Source organism: Athene cunicularia, assembly GCF_003259725.1.
Source record: "Athene cunicularia isolate RWA chromosome 3 unlocalized genomic scaffold, athCun1 chr3_part1, whole genome shotgun sequence".
Taxonomy (NCBI): Eukaryota; Metazoa; Chordata; class Aves; order Strigiformes; family Strigidae; genus Athene; species Athene cunicularia.
In genome coordinates, this window is record NW_020799097.1 from 67,091,823 (window position 1) to 67,117,329 (window position 25,507).

Consider the following 25,507-nt stretch of genomic DNA (forward strand, 5'->3'; position numbering starts at 1 on the left):
TCCATTGACCCTTTTTGGAAGACTATAAGTTTTGCTTCTGCTGAAGGTAAGACAGAAGTTTTGATCAGCTCAGCAGTCTGAACCCGTGATACAAGTCTTTTGCTACCATTTTAAAAGAAAGTTGTAAACACCATTTCTGACAGTCACACATGAAAACATTCTGACTCTCCTAAACAACTTTTCAATACAATCTTTGTCTTTTTTTCAGTACACAATTTATATTTTTCATTTTCTATTTAGCCAAAAGTCTGTATCTGACAGACTTGGTCTTTAAGGAAAAATCATTATTGTCACCTGCTTATTTGAAATAATTTATTTCTTGACTTAGATCAATGTTTCTTTGAACACAGGGTAAATAAGCAATTCCTTGAACAGAAACCTGTGCCTTGTATTTTGGACTAAAGCTGGTACCTTATTCTAGGTAAAGGATTCCTTGAAAGAGATAATGAAACCAGACTGTAGCACTGATTAGGAAAAGGTGCTCAATGAATGCTTCATTATATTTTTCCATATTTTGATGTTTAAAAAAAAAATCAAGCAAAAGACTTGATGAGGTTTTGTAGCCTAAGCTATATACCTTATTTCTGAGGTTTTCAGATGCTTAAGCAAGATGATTTCAACCCCTTCTGAAACTCAGAGGAATAGCAAACATTTTAATACCTCTATCATATTAGAGAATTTGAAGAAAGGAGCTGAAACCTAGCAGACCCTGTAGCCTTTGAGCTTAGCATGCAACTTTTTCTGCACAAATTTTTGGCAGAAGAAAGACGGGCAGGGTGGGGGAGGGGCAGGTCACAGTTCAGATATCCTCAGCAGCAGCTTAAGAGCTGTAGAGTTTAACTTTCTGATTTCTTTACTGCAGAGTAAAGGTTAACTCCATTTATGAACAGATTATGAACACTTCATCACTGCAGAGAAACTAAGGATATCACATTCTGGCAGAACAGGGTTTATTGGACACTGCTGACGTCAAGCAATTTGGACAAGGAACCTGGTCCTCCCTCCTACCATCATAGAAACACAAGGTGAGTAATAAACAGAGTGGAAGGAAAGATCAGAGAAAGAGGAAGGAGTGACAGAAAATAAAAGATGCAAGCAAGCAGAATCCAGGTAAGAGCCATGGAGGCAGGGCTGAATGGAAATACAGGAAAGACAGGGCAGAACACAGGGTGCATGTACATAACAGATGCAATAAAAGAGCCAGAAAAGAGTCCCGGTGTCAACTCTAAATACCAGAAAGCACAGAATTCTCCAGAAACAGGAACTAAACCCGAAATAACTTTTTGGAACAAACTGCAGTAACTTGTTTTTCTGTCAAGGCCCTAATAACCAGAAGTGCATTGTTATAGTGCTGCCTCCTGCCTTACCTATGTCGGTTTTCATTACGCAAAGAACAACTCAGAGCTCCTTTTGACTATTTTTGGTGTGTGCTCGTAACCACTTGGATTATGAAAATATAGTATCCAAGACACTTTCTATGCCAATTATCAAGCTGTACTGGGTCTGGCTGAACTGGACTCGGTTTTCCCCTACAGCAGCCCTCATGGTGCTGTGGTTTATGCTGGGAGCTGACAGGGTGTTGGTAGCACCCTGGTGTTGTGGCTACTGCTGAGCAGTTCTTACACAGCACCAAGGATCTTTCCTACAGCCTCCTCCCCCAGTGGGACAGGGTGGGCAAGATCTTGGGAGGGGACACAGCCAGGACAGCTGACCTGAACTGACCAAAGGGATATTCCAGACCATATGACATCTGCTCAGTATAAAGATGGGAGAAAGGAGGAAGGGGATGGGGTCACCCTTGGTCCTCAGAGGCAACCACTACGCATATTAGAGCCCTGCTTCCTGAGAAGGCCCGACATCGCCTGCTAAGGGGAAGTAGAGAATAAATCCGTTTTCTTTTTTTTTTTTTTGTCTTCCACACGTGGACCTTTGCTTTGCTTTGCTTATATTAAACCTGCTTTTGTTTTACCCACAAGGGTTGGTCTATCTTATTTTCTTTCCCCTCTTTGCCCTGTTGAGAAAACAAGGGGAAAGCAGGGAAGTGATAGAGCAACTTGCTGGGTACCTGGCATTTAGCCAAGGTCAAACCACCACACAAGCTTTCAAAATATCTCATCCTTCAAATGGAGTCAAGAACATAGTTAATATTTACAGTCTGTTTATACATCTGTGATTCTATAAGAATAGAGAATTAAACTGCATATCATAAAAACTATAAAGTGACTATTACACCACATCCATTTCAAAACCATAGATACAATTAAATATTGCATATATGGGTACTCGATTTAAAGACTGAGATATTAATTACCTGTGGTTAAATTGGGGAAAATCCTTTAATAAGAGCATATTTAAAACCTGATGTACAGAACACTCAAGATTTCACTAAGTAGCTGAATATAGTTGTGAAAAATATCTGTCACAGTGAGATAACTAAATTCTAATATCTACTCTTCAGCAACTCACTTGCAATCTCATTTACCAGACCATGATCATTATCATCTTTATAAGTAATTACTGAAAAAGTAAATTTCCATTAGAAAGGCCATCTGGTTTACATTAAAAGTCTAGGCTATACAAGTTATTGTTCTGAAAATTTTTTCCCCAACTGCACCATCATCATACTAGTAGATAATCAGTAAGTAAATTTCAACAGCAGCTTCATTAATGGATTTTAATTTCATTTTCTGCCTAAGGGACTCAAGAAATTCAAAGAAACCGACACAGAAATGGAAAAGTACCCATAGAGGTGACAGGGAATGTAGGACAGTACCTAGATGAATACTACTATGCTTTTCAGCATCTTACCCTCCTCTCTGTTCCTTTCTCAAATGCAGGTGTGAAAGCCTCCCACTGTTCAGGAAGATTTTATTTCATTAGTTTTCAAACAGTTTAAGGAATTAGGACTATGATTTTTCTATAGCTGAACTATCAGCCACCAGTGGCACAACTCAAAACACCACACCCATCTTTCTCTTCTAAACTGACAACCATTTGTTTTCACTCAAACTGTTCTCAGTAAGGGAAACAAGTATATCCTTACTTTAACCAGAGTTAAGATAACTTCCCTCAAATACATTTTTCTTCACACAAAGTTATGCTCCAACTTTTCATTACAATGATCACACATTATAGCAGGTATAAATTATTCTCTCAATCATTAATACTTGTCTCATTACAAAGAAAAAGAAGCAAACCAAAACAGAACACCAACAGTAAGAAGCCAAACAATTTGTCTCTAAATCTTGCTGCTAACCAACTCTGAAATCCTGTCCTTAGCCAAAAATGGGCTTAAAGAAATATGTTAATATGTGACAGAAAGACAGTTGGTCAACAGGTTTGGACAAAACTGTCTTCCCTTCTAGTTCTGGTTTAAATATGCTTCATGAGTGCAGACTTCCATACAGTGTTCTCTTATGGCGGTTCAGCCTTTTCCTAATGAGAACCTCTTCTGACTAGGTACAGCAGTGCCCCACACAATGATTCTTTTGTGAGATGGTAAAAGGCCAGCTAACACAAATGGCTTAGTGGTATGTGTAATAAGTAAGATGGTATGTGTGTGGGTCAGTAGAAATAGGTGAAAATTTAAAAACAAGCTTGGTATTAATCTAATAATTTTTAAGCTTTCATTTTTAAACTACCTTTAAATGCCAAATTTGAGAAAGGTGGCATTTAACTAAAATATACAACTTTTTTTTTTTTTTGTAATTTAACTTTTTTAAAGTATCATTCATGTTTTATTTTACTTAGAAAGCAGCACTGCTTTTTAAGCAATGTCTTAGGTAACTCATATCAGATATGATAAACTTACACTTTTATTCTTTGGAAACAGCTTAGATTCTGTTATTTATCATTAGGACAGCAGAGACCAGAATGATGACTGGCAAATTAAGACTACTTGTGCTTCATCACAATAGGACAGAAAAAAAAGAGGAGTGCCAGGATTGCTGGAGTGAAACAGATAAGAGAGGTCACGATGGCAGACTTATGAAGTGTAAAGGTTTAATAGAAATTTAAGTTCTTCAAGTAAATCTTATGGAAGGTTATTCAAGTAGAAAAATATTCTTATGATTTCAAGTATCTAATAAATACAATCACCTTCCAATCATAAGACACTTTACTGGGAACTCCAGTACTGAAAAAGGTAAAGAATATCCACTGCTCCTCAAGTACTGCATTAATAAAATGGAACGAAGACTCCATTTAAGAAAACACAGAATACACGGGAGCTGTCACAGTAATTACACCAGTAATAAAAGTTACATGAGAGCCTTATTTCAAAATAGTTCTTTTGGGAAAACTCTAAATTTTGAACAGTTGTTTATCTACAAATCAGAACACAATTTTATGATCTAAAAGGATATTCCTTTTTGGCAACACTAAGGAATATACCTGTTTGAATTCCATCCTCCTCCTGTATGTTTTTCCTACTGAGAGAATAACTTCTTTTAAGAAGAGATGGGGACAAAAAAAGAGAAAGGATGAGGAAATAATAACTTTTTCCACATTCCCTCAAGTAGTTCTGAGACGCTTTTTTTCCCCCACTCTCCATCTTTTCCTTCCCAACTATAAGAATAATCCCATTACCCGTTATAGCAATTTACACACTTCTTTGCAGCAAGTTACATACTCAGTATTTGATTCTGAAAAATGTTTGCAGTAACAGCACTGGCAAAAGCTAAAAAATAAGCTCTAAAATTGGTCTTTCCAAGAAATCCGTTATCTTTCCCAAGAAGATAAATTTGAACTTTGGCATCTGTTTTCCACATATCTAGATTCTGTGAATATTAGGAATTCTTCTATTACACAAGCAAGAACTGAGATTGTTGTACTTGAACAGTATTCTAGATCCTTAGTATAAATATAGTCCATATTCATTTTTAATGTTTATTTAGAGTGTAGTGGGAATATGGATTCAAAATTTTCCTCCATTTAATTTCTTTATGGAATGTAAAGACAGGTTGACTGAAGATTTTCTTTTAAAATAATCCAGAGTACCATATCCAAAAGTAAGCAAACAGAAGAAATATTAATTTAAATTCATCCATCTGGGATGGAGCTATCTGGGTCATCTAGAATCTACCAGTTTTCTTTCCTGTATACTATGTACAGAATGGTCCTTGCCCAAAGCTGAGTCCTGACTGGCTAAATGTAGTCTTCTTCCTGTCATGGCAATGACAGCTGGCTCCTGCCTCTGCACAATTAGTATACAATGTATACAAGCAATGTATACAAGCAATGTAGGTTTTCTTCCTGAAACACAAAGGCCAGCAGAATACAGTTTTTGGAAAGCTATAGCAGGTCTATAAAATTTGGTGAACTACACATCTCAGACTTCATACAGCCATGAGAAAAGATTTCCTTCCCACAAAGTTCAGTTGATCATACAGTTCCAAAAGCCTCAAGCCTACACAAAGAGAATACAGCATAAGTACAATTAGCTGCTGCATGTAGCATGTGTTGATTCCACTTCAGAACTCAAATCCAAACACTCTGAAATACACAAAATGCTGCTAATTATACACAGACACCTTTTTATCTTAACACATAAATAGTATAACAGCTGTGGTCAGGATCTGCCAAAATCTGGTGAAAGAAATTGATCTTACTGTACTGACAACCAATGAACTCATCCCTATATTTTGGAATCCTGCTTCTTCTTAAAATAATCCATACCAAAGAAAACGTGCATGCTTCCAGAAAGTAAACCCATTCTTCCTCCTCTGAGAGCAGTTTTCAGAAACTGAGCCATTTGGACAAGATTTTTCATCACAATGAAACCCTTAGATTCAAACAACCATGTATGTATGTGTTTAAAAACAAACCTGTTACTTTCCCTCTCCTAAAGGCTCATAAAGGCCTAAAATAGTGAATACTAGTCGTTCCTAGTTTTATTTTACCTTAACAATACTTCTTTGTCCAACAGATCTCTTAAGTGGAAGATACAGCTGCATGATGTGCTTACTGACTCTTAACAGTTAAGCAGTAAGAGTAAACTAATGGCATATTGTTGAAATTTTTCTATTTTGACATGAATTCGCCTATCATTCCCATTTATTACATGGGCATGGTTCACAGTGTGATTTTGGTGTGTACAAACTACGTTTGCTTTCTGAGTAAACTAAACTAGAACTTTGGCTCCATGTGTATAGCAAATGAACTCTACCCCATAAGATGGTGTCAGAGTCTAAACAAACGAGTTTGCCCCTCGGCCATTTTCACTTGTGTTTTGTGGAGGACATACAGTCTAGAGAACCAGACAAAACCTAGTCTGAACTAAACCCCTCAAATTCACACTCTACAGATGCAGAAGTACCTGTAACAACAGCTTTAATTCAGTAGAAGCAAATGAATGTACTAAATTATTTGTCACAGTAAACAAAGCCTAAGACTGTACTATAGTACATCAGGGACACCACAGATATTTCTCCTGTGCTTGTATTAAACTGTTATCTGTCTTTTTAATTATATGAGTTAGCATTCCTCTGAAATTGCTTCAGAAAACAGGATTTCCATTGACTATCATATCAAAGCAGATATAGTAAACTTTAGTAGCTTACTTAAAAATAAGCAAACAAAACCACTGCTTGTGAAGCAGCTCTGCAAACTCATCCTGCTTTCTTGTCCAGATAGCACATTTTAGCTATTCAATATATTTGTAGCTGTAGAAATTCCACAATTAGAATTTAGTTAACAATTCTCTCAATAAATGAGGCTGATCAAAATCCAGTTCACTCTCCTTTGTGTTGGCTTTACATAGATAAAAAAAATAGTAATATTTTATTACAGTTACTGAAGAAAAATCTTTCCAAGACTGCATCAACTTATGAGATAGCATATTAACATAGAGACTTATCTGACTCCTTTACAATATAACTAACAAATTCAGTTAAACTCTGAGGGTGTATTACTTCAAAAGATGCACAGCTGTAGAACCTTTGCAATATCCGCTTTCTTGCCAAAAACACTTAAGAATGTATTCTCTTGTACACAACAGAGACACTTCTACCAGACTTACTGAGAAATATTTACATTAGTAACTATCACTCTCCAGGGCCAGGATTTTTACTGTCTTTCTTGGTGAAGAAATGATCAACCATCTCTCCACAGGAATCACTGCAATGTCATCAGACATTACAACTCCAGAACAATTACTGTGGCAAGATAGGAGTAACTCCTCCCATGAGCAGAGCAGCACACTGCCTTCACACAGTACATGCACCCTTGGGAGGAAAGCGAAGAGACAACAGACCTTCAGTGTTACCTATTTGTCTCTCTAGATCTGCTGCTTCATCTGGTGTTGCGCGTGGGAGGACACCAGGATCACTGAAACTAGTACGCAGCAGGGTCCCCATCACGAAAAAGAAAAGAATCCCACCAATTGCAGGTATAGCAGGTGTAATCTTCTCTGACAAATATGGACAACTGGAAAAAAAAAAAAGATTAAACATATCAATAACACACAGTGCAACTTGCTCTCAAAAACTGTTTACCATTATAAATTCATACAAAGAATTAAATTTTCTTCTAGTGATATATTACTTGTCTTGGAATGTTTATTGGAGCTGAAATTTCTGTTTATGTGTTCATGACACTTCTGAAATTTCTCATGATCTGTTTAATAAAGGTCCAAATAGCATAATGACCTCACTAATATGCAATACTCATTTACATAATAAAATATTTTTATTACAGGGTATTATAAACTCATATATTTGTTCATCTGCTGTCCAACTGCATAAAGTAAATTGGAAGGGGTGAGGGGAAGGGGAAATAACCTGAAGATATTCAGCAATAAAAAGCAAAGCATATAACATCATGAAAGATAAAATAAGCCACACTGAAAAATGTAATTAAGTCTATAAAATTAATTTATCATCCATCACAAAGATGGCGCTCAAGAACTTACACCTGTGACACATTCCTTTAATAGCATTGGTATATACCCATTTTATAACAGCACTACTTTCTTAATCCATTTCTTGTAACTTGGTAAACTTGTTTACTCATTTACAAAGAAAGAGTGCAAATGACAGTGCAACACATCTACATCTACAAATAAATAATCCAAGGGGGTCTAGGGCAACATCAACAGCCTATTACCAGCACCAAAAAAAGGCTCTACAGTACCAGATTTACAATATACATGCAGGTCTTAAGATTGGATCACAGTTTTAGCAAATTTTCTTCTATGCTTCACATAGAATAAAATCAAAATGGACAGAAGCATTGGAATCTAAACAACACACAAATATAAGTATCTCTTTACAGATGTACAAAAAGAAGAGATATGAACATTTAGACATCACACAGTCTATCACTTCTGTTAATCTGAGTCACACAATAGCTCACTGTGTCATCATCTTAGAAAACACACAGGCTGAAGACTCTCTTCATAGCTCTTACATTAAGTAGAGGTTAGCAAAACAGAGATGGCTTCATGCATTTTGGGTGTCTGCATGAGGCCATAAAATAAACCTAAAACCAACGTAAGCCAAAACCCACCAAGTTCTAGGCCTTAGGGCTTCATCTAAAGCTTCTAGGTATCAATCAAGTATAATTAACATCATCTTCCCTGTTTCTGCTGCCTGCCTTAAATGATGATTCAGACACAGAAGCTTTTGCACTGCAAGTCAGTTACCCTCACTAAGAACATGAACTCTGAGCAAGTGATGACAATGTCAGCTTCACTGTCCATCACTTTTGCCAACAGGATGGGGAGAGAATGGAAACACACTTCATACCAGCTACCACGTACCAAGCATTTATCTCCCTGAATAATCCTGTTAAATGTACTTGGCTGTTCCATCAAACACCACGGGTTTCACGGATGCAGTGAGTCCAAACGCATTACACGGCACATCATATCATCACTATGAGCGGAATTCATCTTTTACCCTACGTGAATGTAATATTACAGGTGTAACAAGTTACAAAAGATTAAAAAGACAACGGTGTATAAAAAAAAAAAAAAGAGGCAAGGGGTAAGAGTTACTGTAGTTTCATATAATGAAAGGACTGCTGTTTAAGTACTAGGACATGTACTTCAAATGCATACTTTTAGAAAAATATGTTTCAAAGACCCAGATTTATGAAATCAGTGCTAACTAAAGGAAGCAGCAGCAAGACAGCTGGAAGATAAGCCTTGCTCCCTTCATGTCAGAGAAGTCAGAACAAACAACCAAAGAGCAGCTTTCATACCACATAAATGTCCTACTGTTCAATTTATTTCTTGCCACAAAGGATTACTGAAATCAAAAATACTGTAATATGCTCAGACAAGAGTACAAATAGGCTGCAAGAACGTATTTTTAAAAGGATTAGAGGGAAAACGTACATTAATGAACACTAAATATAGCACAGTGCTATTATTCTTCTATTGCATTATTCATTACACATACCAAAGAAATTGCAACTGTGATGAAGTCTGTTGACCAAACAAGAGCTGTATGTGTGCAAAAGGTACCATGAGATAATCTCAGGGCAGGACAGCAGGCACAATTTGGACAGGCGCCCATTGCAAAGACAGCAATGGCGCCTGCCTACACAATTTAATTTCTCAGTGATACCCAGTGCATTCTCTGAAGGGCTGAAAAGCCATCATGACAGTGACATGTTTTAACAATTTCATATGGAATTGGTAGAAAGAAGAAAATCCTGTGGTGAAATACTGAGAAAGCCTTGCATTGCTGAAAAGTGATTACTTCATTCTAGTAAAAGAACATAAAAATGTCTCTATCTGCCTTGCTGAACCAAATACACCTGCAGTGAAAAAAAAAACACTGAGCCCTGCACACCATTCACCATAGGCAAGTATAAGGTAATCTGCTTCACCTAAAGGTGTTTTCATGGTTTAACACCCTGTATTTTAATCAACTTTGACTTGCAATTATTCCAGCAATAATGCAGAAAAGACTGAAGATGTCAACTTTGGCAATAATAACCAACTATTGCTCCACCAATTCAGAAATTATTTCAAGCTGAGAAAGCGGTCCTTACAGAGATTCAGATCCTAGGCAGGACCATTCAATCCAGTCCCATTTATGTATGAACAGATGATATACTATTACATGGATCTGCAGAGAGCTCAGTCATAACTGTCCTTTAGAAAGCCCAATTAATTTTTAAAATTCCTGTCAATTAAATTAAGAAAACCCCACATATACTATATAGACCATTCTTTTTCTTCATGTCTGTATAAAAAAACAGCAGGGGGAAAAAAGTTTTAGTATATTCTGGGTTGTTTAAAAAAAATCCACTAAAAGTGGAATTTAGCTCAAAACTGTCAATAGATCTGCAGAAATACACTTGCATATTATATAATTTCTATTTGCATACTTATAAAACAAATGTATTTGTACTGCTACACTAAGTCAAAATTATTTAAATAATTTGTTTTAGTGTTACTACTTTTAAATTTGTCAAATATTGTACACAGAAAAAGATTATTCCTAATGTTTACTCAAATTTCTTAATTAATTTGCTTCAATTAATTTTGCATCCCTTCAGGCATCAACTTTCCTCAGATATTGCAAGAAATATGTTATCTGGATGGTATTTTCAGTGAGTTTTTAAAGTAAATATTAACAGGTATTTCCTGACAGCAAATTTCAGAACTTTCATGCAGAGGACTGCCCATCTGCAGCACGATTTATGATAGAGCAGCACAGATCTCCAGAAAAAAATCTCTGTCCTTCTGCAGAGCAAACAGTGACACCTTTTAAAATCAGCACTTGCTAACTACTAGACATGAACTAACATCCTCAGTTTACATCTTAGACAAAGTAAAACTATTCTTCTTAACCAGCATCTGTAATGATAGCAAGTACTGACTAGGTCTGTGCCAGGAAACACATTTTTAGGAAGTATTACTTGACTATAGATCCCACTACAAAGTATTTTTGTGGAAATAGCTTCTTCAAAGAACAATGTTCTGATTTGCACATAGCAACCAGTAATAACCTGAAGTTTTGACTTCATCTATAGAGGGGCTTTATACAAATCAGCCCTGCTTTTTACTTGGCTTCTCAGTTGCTTTTTTGAAGCATTATGTGAAAGTTTGCATGAGTGTAGGAGGAAATAAAATAATCTGGAAGACTAGTCTGTCACAGCTAAATAAAATAAAAACATACTAGCATTTATGAGATAATTATGAAGTATCATCTCCATGAACAAAAGATGCAGGAGATCAACAAAAGTAATTCTTACCACCTAGCAGCCCTCAACTGTGTGTCTGTGCTCCCTGTGGCTAACCAAGACACAGTAACCATGCTGAAGAGCACACACAGTAAGAGTCCTACAACTTTCAAGCTCTTTAGTTAGAAAAGGCAAGGAGAGAAAAGAAGCCTCCTTAAGGCTTTTCCTGGAAAGATGAACTGACAGTTGTTGTTATTCACGGAGAGGAAGATACAGTAAGAGACAAATCTATCCAGTAGGAATAATGGAGGTTTGGAGAGAGGCTAACCCTGTAGTTTCAAAAAAACCCATTAGTAACAAACACAACTACTTACTAAAGAGCACAAATAAGACAAGGTTTTACACCTGTGAGAAATGAGAATCTTGCTTAACGTTTGCTAAACTGGCAGGCAAAAAACAATAAAAGTACAAATAATAGGATACTACATGTCAAGTTTTTCATCAACATAATACTCTTTGCAGCAGATATAAATGTACTCTAGGAAAAGCATAATGTAAGTATAGTTGAACCAAGTAATAGAAGGAAAAAATAGTTGTTTCCTACATCATCAATTTAATCTATGTTTCTGTAGGTATGGCCTATTTAATATACAAGTAGCTATTGGCGATGATGTCCACAGGTGATGTCCAACACTAAGAGAGAAGGCTTGCACTGAGAACCGTGGGTTCGGTCCCACATGAATGAGACTCTGCTGCTTCCCTTAAACTAACCCAAAGGGTTTGTTGTTTGTCCTTCCACATTTATGGCTCCTCTCAGCTTCCCCTTCCTTTCAATTTCACTGCACCATTGCTCCAATTCACTTGGTCCCAAACTCCTGCCCTTATGCCAACCTTTGTCAGGTTCTTCTGCAAGCCAGGTTAGTTTACTAAAATGTATGAAAACACCACCATTTTTTGGACTTCTCCTTCTGCCTCTTTAACAAATCAAATCTACACTTGGAAAGGAGGGTTGATATTAGCACCAAGCAAGAGAGACAGCAGCATATAAAAAAATTAGAGGCAGAGGGAACCTGGGAGAGAGGGAGGAGACCCCCATTTCAGCAGCTGTCAGTAAGGTTTTCATTCAGACCACTAAGGTTTTCATTCTTCATACAACTACCTTTTTGAGAGGACCTTATTTTATTATAAAGGTAAGGTGAGGAAACTCTTTAAGAAAGGTCTGACACAAGGAAAAAGTTACAATAAGAAACAACTTGCAGTGCATCAACCAGTTGATGGTTAATTCTTTGCTGTTGACACACAAAAACTGTGGTGTAATTTGAGTATAGATGAGTTCAAGTAATGTTACATGAAATGGCTAACAAGATTAGCTAGGGAAGTTCTGCATTAGTTTTCTACATCTGCCTGATTGTTTTGTACAGCCTTTAATATGGCTATTAACATTTCCAAGAGATATTAAGAAAACAACAGACTAATTTCAATGGGATTTGGAATTTACTTTTTAAAAAATCGATTTATTTCATTATTCTTTTTTATGTTTTGAACTATTTTTAAAAATCATATACTCTCTCATTTCAGAATGGTCAATTAGTTTCAAAAACTTGTTTGATAAAATACAGGACAAAAGTCACTCTTCTAATACTTATTTAATTTCAAATCCAGAACATTTGGAATGCTGCAAAGATATGCAGACTATGGGAAACACAACAGCTAACAAAAGGCAGAATGACAGCAGGAAGGGAAGAAATAGGCAGAATATTACCTCCTCCACAGTTCAATAATCTAAAATATTATACCCTAATCATAAATGCAGATTTACTGAATGGTTTCAGACAAGAAGCATTTAACCTTGCTTGAATGCTTTACTAGTTTATTTGATATTTTATAGAACTGGATACATCTTTCTTTTGCCTGTATTTGTTACATCACTTGGGGGTAACTCCACTTAAAATTAATTCTAATTAAAAACAATTTTTAAGTGGGAACAAATATGGAAGAATAGTAAGTATATTGCATACATAAGTGTCCCAGCTTTTACCAGAACTTAAAAATTATTACTTAAACCAAAGAAGATTAACATGATGAAATCACACAGATTACAAAACAGCATGATCCTCAAACCTAATTAAGTACTTTAGAAGTTCTCTCAAACTTAGTACAAAATAAAATTAGCTTAGTATTACCCCAAACAGCAAAAGCTCAACAACTGGTCTTCAAAGTTTCATGTAAAAACCTGACAAAGTTTGTTCTTTAAAGCTGATGTCAAAACACATGAGCAATTACCAAGAATGAAAGACTGCAGGGACCTGTCTTTCCCCTGCTCAAACTAGCAAGTGTTCAGTGGAACTCCTTCCAGCACTGACTCCATTAAATTGTAGTGAAAATGTTGGAATCAGAATTACACTGGCTGGATTTAGATGTAGGAGTTCAGATGAAGCTAAGCAAACAGTGTTGATTACGAAATTGTATAAGATAATCACAAACTCCCTCCTACAAGGAAAGATCTTAAGGGTTTAATGCAGCAGATATGCAACAACCAAAGTAATAGCCTTACATGACCTCCCAACTTTTATTGCTACATGAATTAACTCTAATGATGCACTGTCAAACTTCAAAGCCAGGATAGATAAAATGCATAACGCAAAAAGAACCTGTCTGCAAAACAGATGTGGTTACAGAAGCTCCTACAAGGGCAACTCAATTTTGCTCTGCTATACAGAGAAGGAACTTTTGTTTTACAAAACGCAATTTCTAAAATTTTGACTGCATCAACTGTTGGCCAGAAATTTCAAGCAAGGTAGTAAGAAAATGGGGAATAGCTAATGAACTATGCATCAAGAGCCTGAATCTTACAAAATAATCAGGTTGTTTTAATAAAGGCCAATGCAAGTATGACATATCCTCAAAAGACAAACTCAGAACAAGCTTCCAACCCTGCAGCAAATAAAAAAATTGCTTTGTTGCAATTTATGTTCACTGACTAACTTGAAAAACTAAAAATATATTTGTACTTTAATTCTCTGGTTTTGCACACAGTGCAAGTTCTGGTTTCCATAGTAAAAGACTACCGATTAATGAATTCCACTAAATACACAAACTCATGATTCCTTTTAAACAGCTCATATAGAACACTTTCTTTCCTGTTATGTGTCGTATTGCTTCCTTATTATTTCTAATTATTTCCTGTTATGTGATTTTATAATTAAACCATCAGGTTAATCCTAAGTACTTATGAGCAGAAATGAAAACTGGGACAAAACAAGCGGAAATGCTTTATGCCACAAACAAGTCCCTGAAGGAGTACAAGCTTCTAGGTGATTTTCCACAGGATTCTCTGGAAATCAAAATGTACACAAGTAAGGTGTTGCCAGATAGCATACTTCAAGCTTTCAATAAGCAGCATTTTGTGTTTGCCCTGCACAATTTGTAAGGTCTAAAGGCGATATGTAAAGCCTAGCTAAGGCCTGTCAATGAAATCCCTACCCTTGGCCACACTCTACTGTCACTTCCCTTGTACAAGCACATGTGAGCTGGCTAACACAGTTACAACAGGAGTTGCTCTCAACATGTTCCCTTTTCTGAAGAAAAAAAAAAAAAATAAAAAAAAATCACTTTCTGTTTGATCAGTTTCCTGAACAAAGTCACTCACTGTATGATATAATGATTGCCAGTGGACAGGTAGGAACACACAGAGGGCAGGAGGAAGTTCAACTGTCATTTCCAGAGGCATTCAACTACTGTGTGGACTTAGACATAAATTGAAATCCAACCCATAGTTACAGAACTTACAGAATCATAGAATCATCTAGGTTGGAAAAGACCTTGAAGATCATCTAGTCCAACCATTAAACCAATGCCAGAATTGTCCTAACAGATGTTGGCACACAATAGTGCTGAGCCCCTTCGATTGTCACCTCCACCTGCAAAGAGGATGTGGTTCCCCATGAACCTCAGGAAAAAAAGATTTCCTCCTTCTCCCATCCCAGCATCATCAGGATCTCCTGCCACAGTTGGAAAGACCACAGGTTGCTGGGACCACATAGCATCATCCCTGTCCTGGCCCAAGTTGGCTACATACTGGTGACTGGAGTGCAATCGACAACAGTAGTGGAGTGCAGAACAGTCCTGCAGAAATGAGGGCAAGGGGGTTTTCATGCTGCACCTCTTGTGCCCTCTGTAGACTCATCCAGCTGCCCTACGGCCATCCACACCCATCCTGCAGAGCTCCACCTGGTAAATGGCCCCCACCGCTGCTCTGGAAGAGTAGAGGTGATACATGACCAACAGTGGGGAACCATGTGTGACGACAACTGTAGCTTCCCTGACGCCAGTGTGGTGTGCCGGCAACTGGGCTGCGGGATGGCACTCTCAACCTATGGCAGAGCTCAGGCTCCATTTGGCTGGACAATGTTCTGTGCAGTGGGACCAAAGCTGCCCTGTCTGAGTGCCTGGCCAGACCTTGGGGTGTCCACAACCACGACCATGGAGAGTATGCCACTGTCATGTGCACAGGTAACATCATGCTTGCATACCAGAAGTTCAGTGGAGGATGCTCTGCTCCAGGGATTTGTACTGGTTTCACAGCTGCAGTCAAGGGCTGGGCAGCAGACATCTAGGTGCCTGACCCTGTCCCCCTTGTCCCAGCTCCAACAACATGCCGCTCTGGCACTCTTTAGCGCACAGGCCACAGAATCTAGTCCAACTGTTTGCCTAGCACAGTTCCCACCTACAGCATATCCTTAAGCTCTAAATCGACCCAACTCCTGAACACCTCCAGGGATGGGGACTCCACCACCTCCCTGGGCAGCCCATTCCAATGCCTAACAACCCCTTCTGGAAAGAAAGACTTCTTAATATCTAGTCTAAACTTTCCCTGGTGCAGCTTGAGGCAATTCCCTCTTGTCCTGTCGCTTTCTACTAGGCTAAAGAGGCTCAAACCCTGGTCCATGGAAGTAAGGAGCAGCAGGGATAATAATAGGAAGGGAACACTGGGCAACATGCAGAAAGCACGCTCGCATGGCCACCAAGGAGTGAGGGGAAGCACCAGACTGGGTGCTAGATGCTCCTAGCAAGGTCCCAACCCACAATGCTATGGGGACCAGGAGCCCACAGGCTGTGCAAAGGCAGGGTGGGGGAGCCCTGAAGTCTTTTTGAAGAAGGGGCAGTGGCAATGGGGGTCTGCAGAAAGTCTCTCCCTTTGTGGTAGTGCTGTGGCCATGTGAAAGGTTCATGGATGGCCACCCAGGAGGACTGAAAAATAGATCTGGTGGTTTATATGCTGCAGTTTTTTACTTTTTTTTTCCGCCCCGCAATTCTCCATATTGCAAATCTTTTGCATAAAACACAAACGCACTTCAATCTAAAATACAGGGGGAAAAATATTGAAACTTCAACTTCTCAGTAGAACCCACAACAATACAAGCCTTTGCTCTTTCATTGAAAAACAGACCTAAGCTTCACAGATACAGCACTTCCCGGGGCTCCTTTACTGATAAAAAAAAGCACAGAACTGATGATCCTGCCCACACTATATATCAAAAGTGTACATCACGTTGTTATAAATAAAGCAGCTGGGAAAATAAAGCAAGGAGAAACATAAAACCAAGAGAGTTTAACCTCCTCTTTCCCAAAAGAAGCAGAGCTGAGCAGTAGCAATTCAGCGACTCAATCATCCTTCTCAAAGACCTGAGAGGCCTGTTCGTAGTGACTTCACAGGCGTGGGTCTCCACAAGTGTTGCGTTGGGAGATTTTACTTAAAATAGCATCCTTTGTTTTTGCTTACTGCTTCCTCACAGTATCACAGGAATTCTCTTATCACAGACTAAGCATTCATTGGACAGACTGGCATACTGCAGGCTACTTCAGATTAAAACAACCCCAACAACTAACTGGCACGCATCATGCCAAAGCAGTGCCAGCTCTCTGTATCTAAAAATGAGTCAGTTTAAATATAAACAAATTGCAAGAGCAGATTGAGGCAAATCTTTTATTTCATGGAATAAAGCACACAGTACTTCATCTACACAGAAATCATCATCCCTACAAATATTTTGGTTAGGATTGTAATTTAAACGGCCTTTTACTGTTTTGCAGCAGAATTGAGATCTGGGTGCCAGGCATGGAAGCCCAGGCATTAGAAGTTTAAGAAACACCCTACAGTGAAAGACTGCTTCTGAATTACCAGAGTTAGCAATGTCGTAGCATTTAATTATCTTCAGGAATGTGTACAGAAAAGATTGAGGTGTTTGAATATTGAAATACTTGTCTGAATTTTTCCTTTTTTTCTTTTTTTTTTCCGTCTCAGGAAAATGTCTAAAATGTTCTGCATACACATTTATGTTAAAAACTTATCAAACCTAGATAAGCATGTTCAAATTAAAAATCAGTGGCTTTATCATATCATGCTTTTCTCTGTAGTTCCACAAATAGATCATGCACAGGCACTTTCCTCTTAAGACATGACACTGACTGAAATGTTTCGTTCCCTATTCCTTTCCTGGACACTTGTATAGTTGACCAGAAGTAATTTCTTCGATACATCAATTCTGTAATTTAAATCACATGTTTAAATAAGGGAAATGTATTCTAACATATTTTCTCTTAAGCCAACTACATCAAGAAACATCTATTACAGAAAAATACACTTAAAGGAAGTTATAAAAGAAATGTTATTTTCAAAGTTAAAAACTAAGGATAAAATAATCCATATTAGTGGTTGAGAGTATCACAGAAGGTTCTGTAGTAAGCTCTACAGCACAAAAAAATTTTCCTATTTAAGAGAATGATGTTCTTCAAACAAATTCCAGTCACTTAAGAACCACAGTTACTTTACAGTTAGCTGCTGTACAGTAACTATTTTGACTACTAATGCATAAACAAGACTGGAATAGATTAACAAAGAAATGTCTAGCTTTTACATTGTTTCTTAAAAATATTTTATTTAAAATTCCCACTCAGTTTTAATTTTTTTTTCATATGCAACTTTCACTTTCTACTATTTCATTAAAATTTTCAAGTCTTTTCCCAATTGAGTTGGTACTGCAATCTCATTCAGTAATTACCACAAACTCCCAATTTTAATGTAAATTGAACCAGGATTTCAGGTGGTGGAGAATAATGAACACAGGATATTACTGCTACCCTTCATCAAAAGTATAATTTATGTCTTCAGTTTAACATGTGTATTTTTGTTGGACTGCCAAAACTTTTTTTGAAAGCATTACAAGAAGGTGAAGCAAAGCAAGGAAGGTTTTTATTACAAGTTGCAACTGTACATTTCAAACTTTTTCTTCTAACGCTTTAAATATGCAACCTGTTATCGCCTATGTGATAGGTACTTCTTTTGCACCTTCTTTTGCCACTATTTATATCCCCATCTAGTAGATGGTATTGTAAAGGGAATAAAGTGACCTCTCTCCCCAAGGCAAGGCCAGCCTTGAAAATCAGAGCAAAGCTCAGTTACTTCATTGTTCCCAGAATACACTCTAAGGAATTGCAACACAAGATTTGTTCTCCATCTTTCCACTGTCAAACATGGCTCTGCTGTTCCCTCCAGTTTCAGACTTATGTAAACCATTCTCCCAGACACACTCAACCATGCAAATATCACTCCAACTGTTGGTTTGCACTTCAACACTTTTGCACAAAAAAGAAACTAGCAAGGCATGAAGTTAAATAGAAATGGCTCCAGCCTTTACTCTTTTCTGCTAGCCTGTCCTCTGACTAAGTCCATGCTCCATGGAGAAGCCTGCCTTTCAGACTTGCAGAGAATAGTGTAAAGAGATGAGCTACATATAGCTAACTATAAGAAGCATGCTCCTTATGTTTCTTCAAACAGTTGCACTAAACAAAAGAATGAATGTCCAGCATGCCTCCTCCTTCTCTTCTGTGCCCTTATGGACATGTCAACAAAGTTCAGACATCAAGTATGCCCTTCATTTTTCAATAGCTTTCCTGTGTAAAGGTGCAGTGTAATGGAGTTGTATAGCATTTTCTGTCTACATGTGTTCAGAAGAGAGAGTCCTTGGTGCACCTTGTTCCTACTTATAAACATTAAGCTAATGCTCACAACGAGTAAGCAATAAAGCAAAGTGTATGAAAGACACATGCAACACTGCAGCAGAGTAAGTAATTTCTATTTACAAATAAGACAGACCAGTAGCACAAGATTTTGTTTCTTCACAGGCATAGAAAAATCCTTTTCGTCTCAAAGCATAAGAAACTACTTCGCTTTACAACTTAAGTAGAGAATTATTTATTCCAACTCTGCTTTGTCTGAAAAAAGAAAAAAAAAAGCAAAGAATGGACACTCATGCAAGCACTCTTAAATCAAAATACACCTGTAAATCTAACTCATGACCATTGAACTTTAGATAACATTATCTGCACTTATTCCTCCAAGAGCAATTATTTTTCCCTCTTACGCTCCAAAACAAAACTTCATTTTTTCCGCAGCCATTAAATAGTAACACATTACTTAGTGTTTCATTAGCCTGAAGATCAAACCTTCAAAGGTTCACTAGTATGAAGCACACACCAAAGAACTCATCATATTACTGTGAATAAGTTCACAAATTGAAGCAGTGCCAGGCAACTGAGCTTCTTAATGAGCTGAGTACTTGACTTATGCCCTTCTTAAAGTAATAAACTAAATTATTCTCTCTACTTGACCATTTCCATTCTTTTCTCATATTTGACACTTTGTCAGATACATTTCCATTCTGCCCATAAAGTCAAAGCTTCTTGCTAACACACAGAATATTCTAATATGATTTTGCTGAAAGGATGAAAAAAGGACTGAAGACTACACAGCTTATATATAACAGACATGATTCTAACCTATACTCTGTAATCTAGAGAGAAATTCACATTTCAAATGTATGTTAATCAGAATTCTAAACATTGCATTTTGTCCTGGATTGCAAAACAACGTTAATATCCTCCGTGTCCCAAATACATACTAACCACCTATTAACTTGCTTAAAACATGCAGAAAATACTGGGGCTGGAGGGGAATAGAAGTAAATACGCAAGAGTAGGGAGTGCAGTTTTTCTGTTCAGAAAAGCTACAAACTTCAAAATAGCAAGCAGCATGGAAAATGCCGAGTTGTTAGTATAACTGCATCCATTCCCCCAAAAGATTTTTAATGCAACTATCTTTGAATTAAAATTCATAGCCATGAATGCATGTGAGCCCTGCTACTGTTCAACTCTTTGCAGACACTAAGAAATATTAAGATAGGAGCTCTCTGCAATTTTTCAATCTGTTAGACCACTGAACAGCCATTAAAATGTAATAGTCCACATCTGCCAACCATGAGTTCCAGGCTTGTGTTTTGGGCTCATGCACTGCACAGAGGGTATACTTATTGTGAACGTCCTCAGGACAGCACAAATCTCTGACTTTGAAAGTGAACACACTCTGCTGTTTCTCAATTGCAGTGATAATTATTCATAGCACCCTAAGCTGCATTTTGATCTGTAACTTTATAAAAATGTAAACTCTTGTTCTGCAAGCCTGTCTTACACTAGGATAAGGTCCCAGAAACAGCATTTAGGAACATGATTAGCACTGACTGTAATGGGACATGGTGCCAATATAAATCTAATCTTTGAGAGAGTTTTATTAATTCATACTCTATGAAACCCTTCTCTTCCTTTTCGGAAAACATACATACATGAGCATGACAAAAATAATTAAAACATCCATAGAAATGAGTCCACAACTTGGTGTTCCAAAACTTGTAGTATCTAGATAGCTATTAAGACAAACAAAAGAGAATGCCTTTTACAAGATGTCTATAAACAGAATGATCTGTGTTCTTACTGTTAGCTTTTAAGCAGGAGTTTCCTTGAAGCCCAGTTCCCATTATAACAGTCAAGAGCATCAGTGTGTAAAGAATAATATTTGCAGAAAAGCATGTTAATGACAGCTGTATTAAAAACTACAATAGTGCAATAAATGAAACAATTTTAAGAAGAGTCAAAACTGACAAAAAGATTTGTTGAGGTTTTTAAGAAGGATAGTTGAACACCAGCAAATGCTTTATTTTTACTATTTCTTCACTGACTACTTGATGTTCAAAGCAAAGGACTTAAGTTCTTTCCTTTGTGTTTCCTTACTGTTCTTGAAAAGCTGTCACACTACTCTTGTCAAAAACCTCTCAAGGTGCTTCTTGTATGGTATGGAAGAGCTAAATTAAACCTTAAATCTATAAACACAATTTAAAGATTCATAATTTGAAGGAATGTTTCTAACGTTACATCACTAAAGACTAAAGTAAAAAAACCAAATCTCCACATTAAGCAAGTGTAAGTGAAGTATAAAGAAATGCCCTGGCAGCAGTACTGGCCAGAGGCAGTCTATTACAGTCAAACTGGTACAAGAAAGTGTCTAGATTACAGAAAAGGTATTGAAAATGTTTTGAAAATATATGGCTTAAAACCTACAGTTGTTAATGGGCTACATTGCAATAATGTCTATTTTGTATATGATATTGTACTACTCATGCTAAAATTAGCTAAAACTATGTATTCTTTCAAAACAACAAAGCAACAGTCCTTATTTTTTGACCTACTCTGCACTCCAATGCTTGTAGCTTAGCCAACCCTCTGCAGCTGCTTCGACACTATGCCAATGCCTCCACTTCCTCAGTCTTTCTACGCTTAGGAAAGAATCTCTGGAGACCTAAGAGTACTGCACAAACAATACTCTGTCCTCCAACTGTTGCTAAATACAATATCCATCTTTGCTTCTTTTGTCTCTCTTGAAGGACAGTGAACACGTGCTTTGGACTTCATTTTTGGTTGATGAAATCATATTTTATTTTCTCTCAAAAAGTGGAAGGATTAATCTAAGAGAAGCCTGTTACAACAGAGGTCAGAAACAGTTCAGTGGATAGGACAGGAGACCAGGAATCAGTAAAGCTGTCTTCCTGGATCAGGCAGGAATCTGTTATGTGACCTTGAGTAAAGGCAATTCACCTCTATTATCTCTCTGCTTTTTTGGAGCATACACCTACCCAGGACACAAGATCGAACAATTATGCACCAAACTCTGTATAACTATAAAAATCCCCCCAGATTATTTCTTTTTATTGGGCTTTTTTTGCTGCCAATGAACACTGATGATGGTCTTGGACTCTAGTATACAAAAACACTGTCTAAGCAGCAAGCAAATCAGCTGGAATCTCTAGGCAATATTGAAATACAAATAATTACTAACAGGATATACAGCTTGCTTTAGACAACGCAATAGAAAGAAAAAGGACTTAAAATAGTAACTCCACATGTTACTATGCTGATTATTAGTTGTCTTATAAAAAAAAAAAATCACAGTTACAAAAAAATTAAGAAAATAGATGGAACCAGATGTGTTTCAGCCTCTCCCAAGAAGACAGGGTGTTTATCTGTTATAAATTTAAGTCTTGTTTTATAAAATGATACTATTCAGGTTTAGACAAGAACTTAACTGGTTTTCAAAAACATTTAATAGGAACCTGATGTTCACAGCTATGTTAACAATAGTTTCTTTCCAAATATAGTCAGCACTTGTCTGCCCAACTTTTTAGACAATAACTGTTAGGAAATTACTTCAAAGTTCTGAGGGAAAAAAAAGTTTCTTGAGATTACAGAAAAAAGGAGAATTCAGGTAAGTGAATGGTATTGAAAAACATGCATGTTCTAAGAAAGTATCTTCATTTTAAAAAGCCCTAGACTTTCTGAACTACAGGATCTGAGTCTTGAAGCAATCAGATATTAACTATCTGCCACTATGAAGAGTAACGGTAGTCCATACAACCAAAGTAATTTCCTCCTTTTGTTAATGGTGCCAACTGAAGCTCCTCTTCCTCTCAGCCCATCCAGTCATTTCCACCCCTGCCTTGTGCTGACATAAATGTTCAAGGAAATGAGGAAACAGAACAGACTGATGCTCTCCCCAGGAAAAAATGAAGAGCAGAAAATGTGGTAGAGTAAGAAGAGAGATGATTGATTGGTTGTTTTTAAAATTGTTGATTTTTATTGTTTAGATTTCTTATTTCAGACTGTTAATAAATAGTCGATCACCAGCCTCTGAGCATCTGTAATCATCTTCAGTTAAAACTGTAAACACAGCTACAACAGAGGAAAGCATTTAAATATTTTTAGGGAAAAAATCAGACACCTCCATTTAATTTGAGGCACACACCATAGGACCAACTCCAGCCTGACAACATAAGTAAATTACATTATAAGCTACATCCCTGGAGTATTCTACATAAATACAGAACCTGCAACAACAACAACAAAATCAAATAATCTAATGACAAATTTTAAGAGGAAAGCAACAGACATTTATAGATAGAATGAATAGGCATTATTAAGCAATACTTGCTGCACTTTATAATCAAGATGACTGATTAAGGAAACAATCCAAAGCACCTAAATGCCTAGCCCTTTGTGGAGTTCAAGAGTAAAACGTTCAGAATTTTACAGATAAAAGTTTTTCAAATAGAAAGCCCAATTCCACTCAGTCTCTTCAAAACATAATTATTTAAATTAAAATAGGTTGGGTCATCTGCAGAGACGTGAACTACATTTGCAAAATAAACTTTATATTACCATTGTAACAACTACAAGGGAAGTCTCACTTTGCTCCTTTCTTTTGTTGTTGATTTTGTTGTATAGCAGTCCTCTGACTCCTATAATGAAAAAAATGTTGGTGCTATGTGGAAGTTGTTGCTACTTAATATAAGATTCGTTTACTTTGTAATTTTCTTCTGTGTCAAGCAGAAATATTTGCTGCAAGATGAGTTTACTTAGTAGAATTGAAATCTTCTTGGGACAAAATAACAGTTAAATTGTTGAACTGATATATAATCTCCATATTACAGTATTGCTAATACCTCAATAACTAGATGATTTGTAGGCCCAAGTAAATTACAAAATAATCCTACGATTCCATGGGCAAAAAATTCTCTATGTTGCCAAACTTCCTTTATTTTTTTGCTTTCTTTCTTTAAATATTGAAATACAGACACTGGACATTTTGCACATTCTATTTGCAAGAAAAGCACATCTCCAAGTCAGTCTGGCCTTACTACTAGAAATCCTTAAGAAACTGGACAAATCTGTATTTGTTCCCAGTGCCTATATCAATTAATTAAATGAACTCCAGCAAATACAAAATGAATCACATGACCCTAACCCAAAAGCTGAATGCTCAGTGTCATCTTTAAGATGACACAAACACCTCTGAATTGGAAAAGGATTAACACCGCAGTACTGGAAGGAGACTACAAATAGAGTAAGTAGTGAATCTTGCTGACCACCTGAGCTGGGAAGCACCAAAATGCCTTCGCCCAAAACTAACTGTGGAATAATAGCTTCCCTTAGTTCACAGCCCCTTTCTGTAAACAGATCAATCCCCATCACCAGTGTTCAGGAGTCCTGAGTGTTGCTCTTCTACCCCCGTGCACATCAGCCATGAGACATGGATCGCAGCCGTAACAACAGTGCCTTGCGTTCACAATTAAATGAATCTTTTAGAAGACAGCAACAATAGAGCTGTCCAGGGAATCATCCTGATAATCCTTACAAATAAAAATGTAAATGTTTTTTCTTCCTAATTTGGCATCAAGCCCATCTCAGTACTTGACAAATACTTTGGTGCTCCAACACTGCAGACTCCAGTCAGGGGACCATTTCCTCTGCTCAACAGAGAAACAACTACAGAGACTACTGCACCTGAGAGGCCCTTTAAACAGGAAGATGTAGTAACTCAGCAGTTTTAATGATCTCAATCTGGCAGGAAAGAACTATATCCCACAGTGTTATAGCCCTATAATGAAGAGAGAAAAATAATTTTTCTGGGGAAGGCATTTTCAATGCAGCACTGAATGCTTCAGTTTTGTTCCTTTCAGTACTGCTGCTTTCTCCAACAAAAGCAAATTCTGAGCAACAGAAAAGTACATTTCCCTCTCTGCCCTGCAGCTCACTCTGTGACTGTGCAATCAATGGCAAAGTCTGAAATGGGGAGAGGAAAAAAAAAAAAAAAGACAGTGCAGTGAATAATGAATGCCATACAAAAATGTATGTCCTTGTATGGCCTCTATCTTCAAAACAAGGAAAGTAAGATCCCTGAAGAAATGCAAACATTTGACAGACAGACAATCCTTTTTTTACCAAGATTCTTTTTCTCTTTTAAGTATCCCTGGCAACTATGTGCACACCACCACTACTGTTTTATTAAATGACATGATACTGACTAAACTGGGTCAGCACAATGAAAATGACCAGCAAGTGCCACCTTCTTGATAATGTGTAAAAAAACCCAAGGTCATAAAAAAGTATATTCAGATTATGACTTTATATGTTATACAGGTGACACTCA

At 37.1% G+C, this 25,507-nt stretch overlaps 1 protein-coding gene across 5 annotated transcripts in view; it reads right to left on the reverse strand.

Annotated features, from left to right (window-relative positions):
• Positions 1-25,507, reverse strand: part of ZDHHC14 (zinc finger DHHC-type containing 14) — a 114,143-nt gene that overhangs the window by 45,711 nt on the left and 42,925 nt on the right. For 3 of the 5 annotated variants that reach the window (XM_026844439.1, XM_026844437.1, XM_026844441.1), the window contains exon 2: positions 7,253-7,425. In XM_026844439.1, the coding sequence (XP_026700240.1) occupies positions 7,253-7,425 (173 nt within the window). The remainder of the gene's footprint in view (positions 1-7,252; positions 7,426-25,507) is intronic. The other 2 variants (XM_026844440.1, XM_026844438.1) reach the window with 1 other exon arrangement.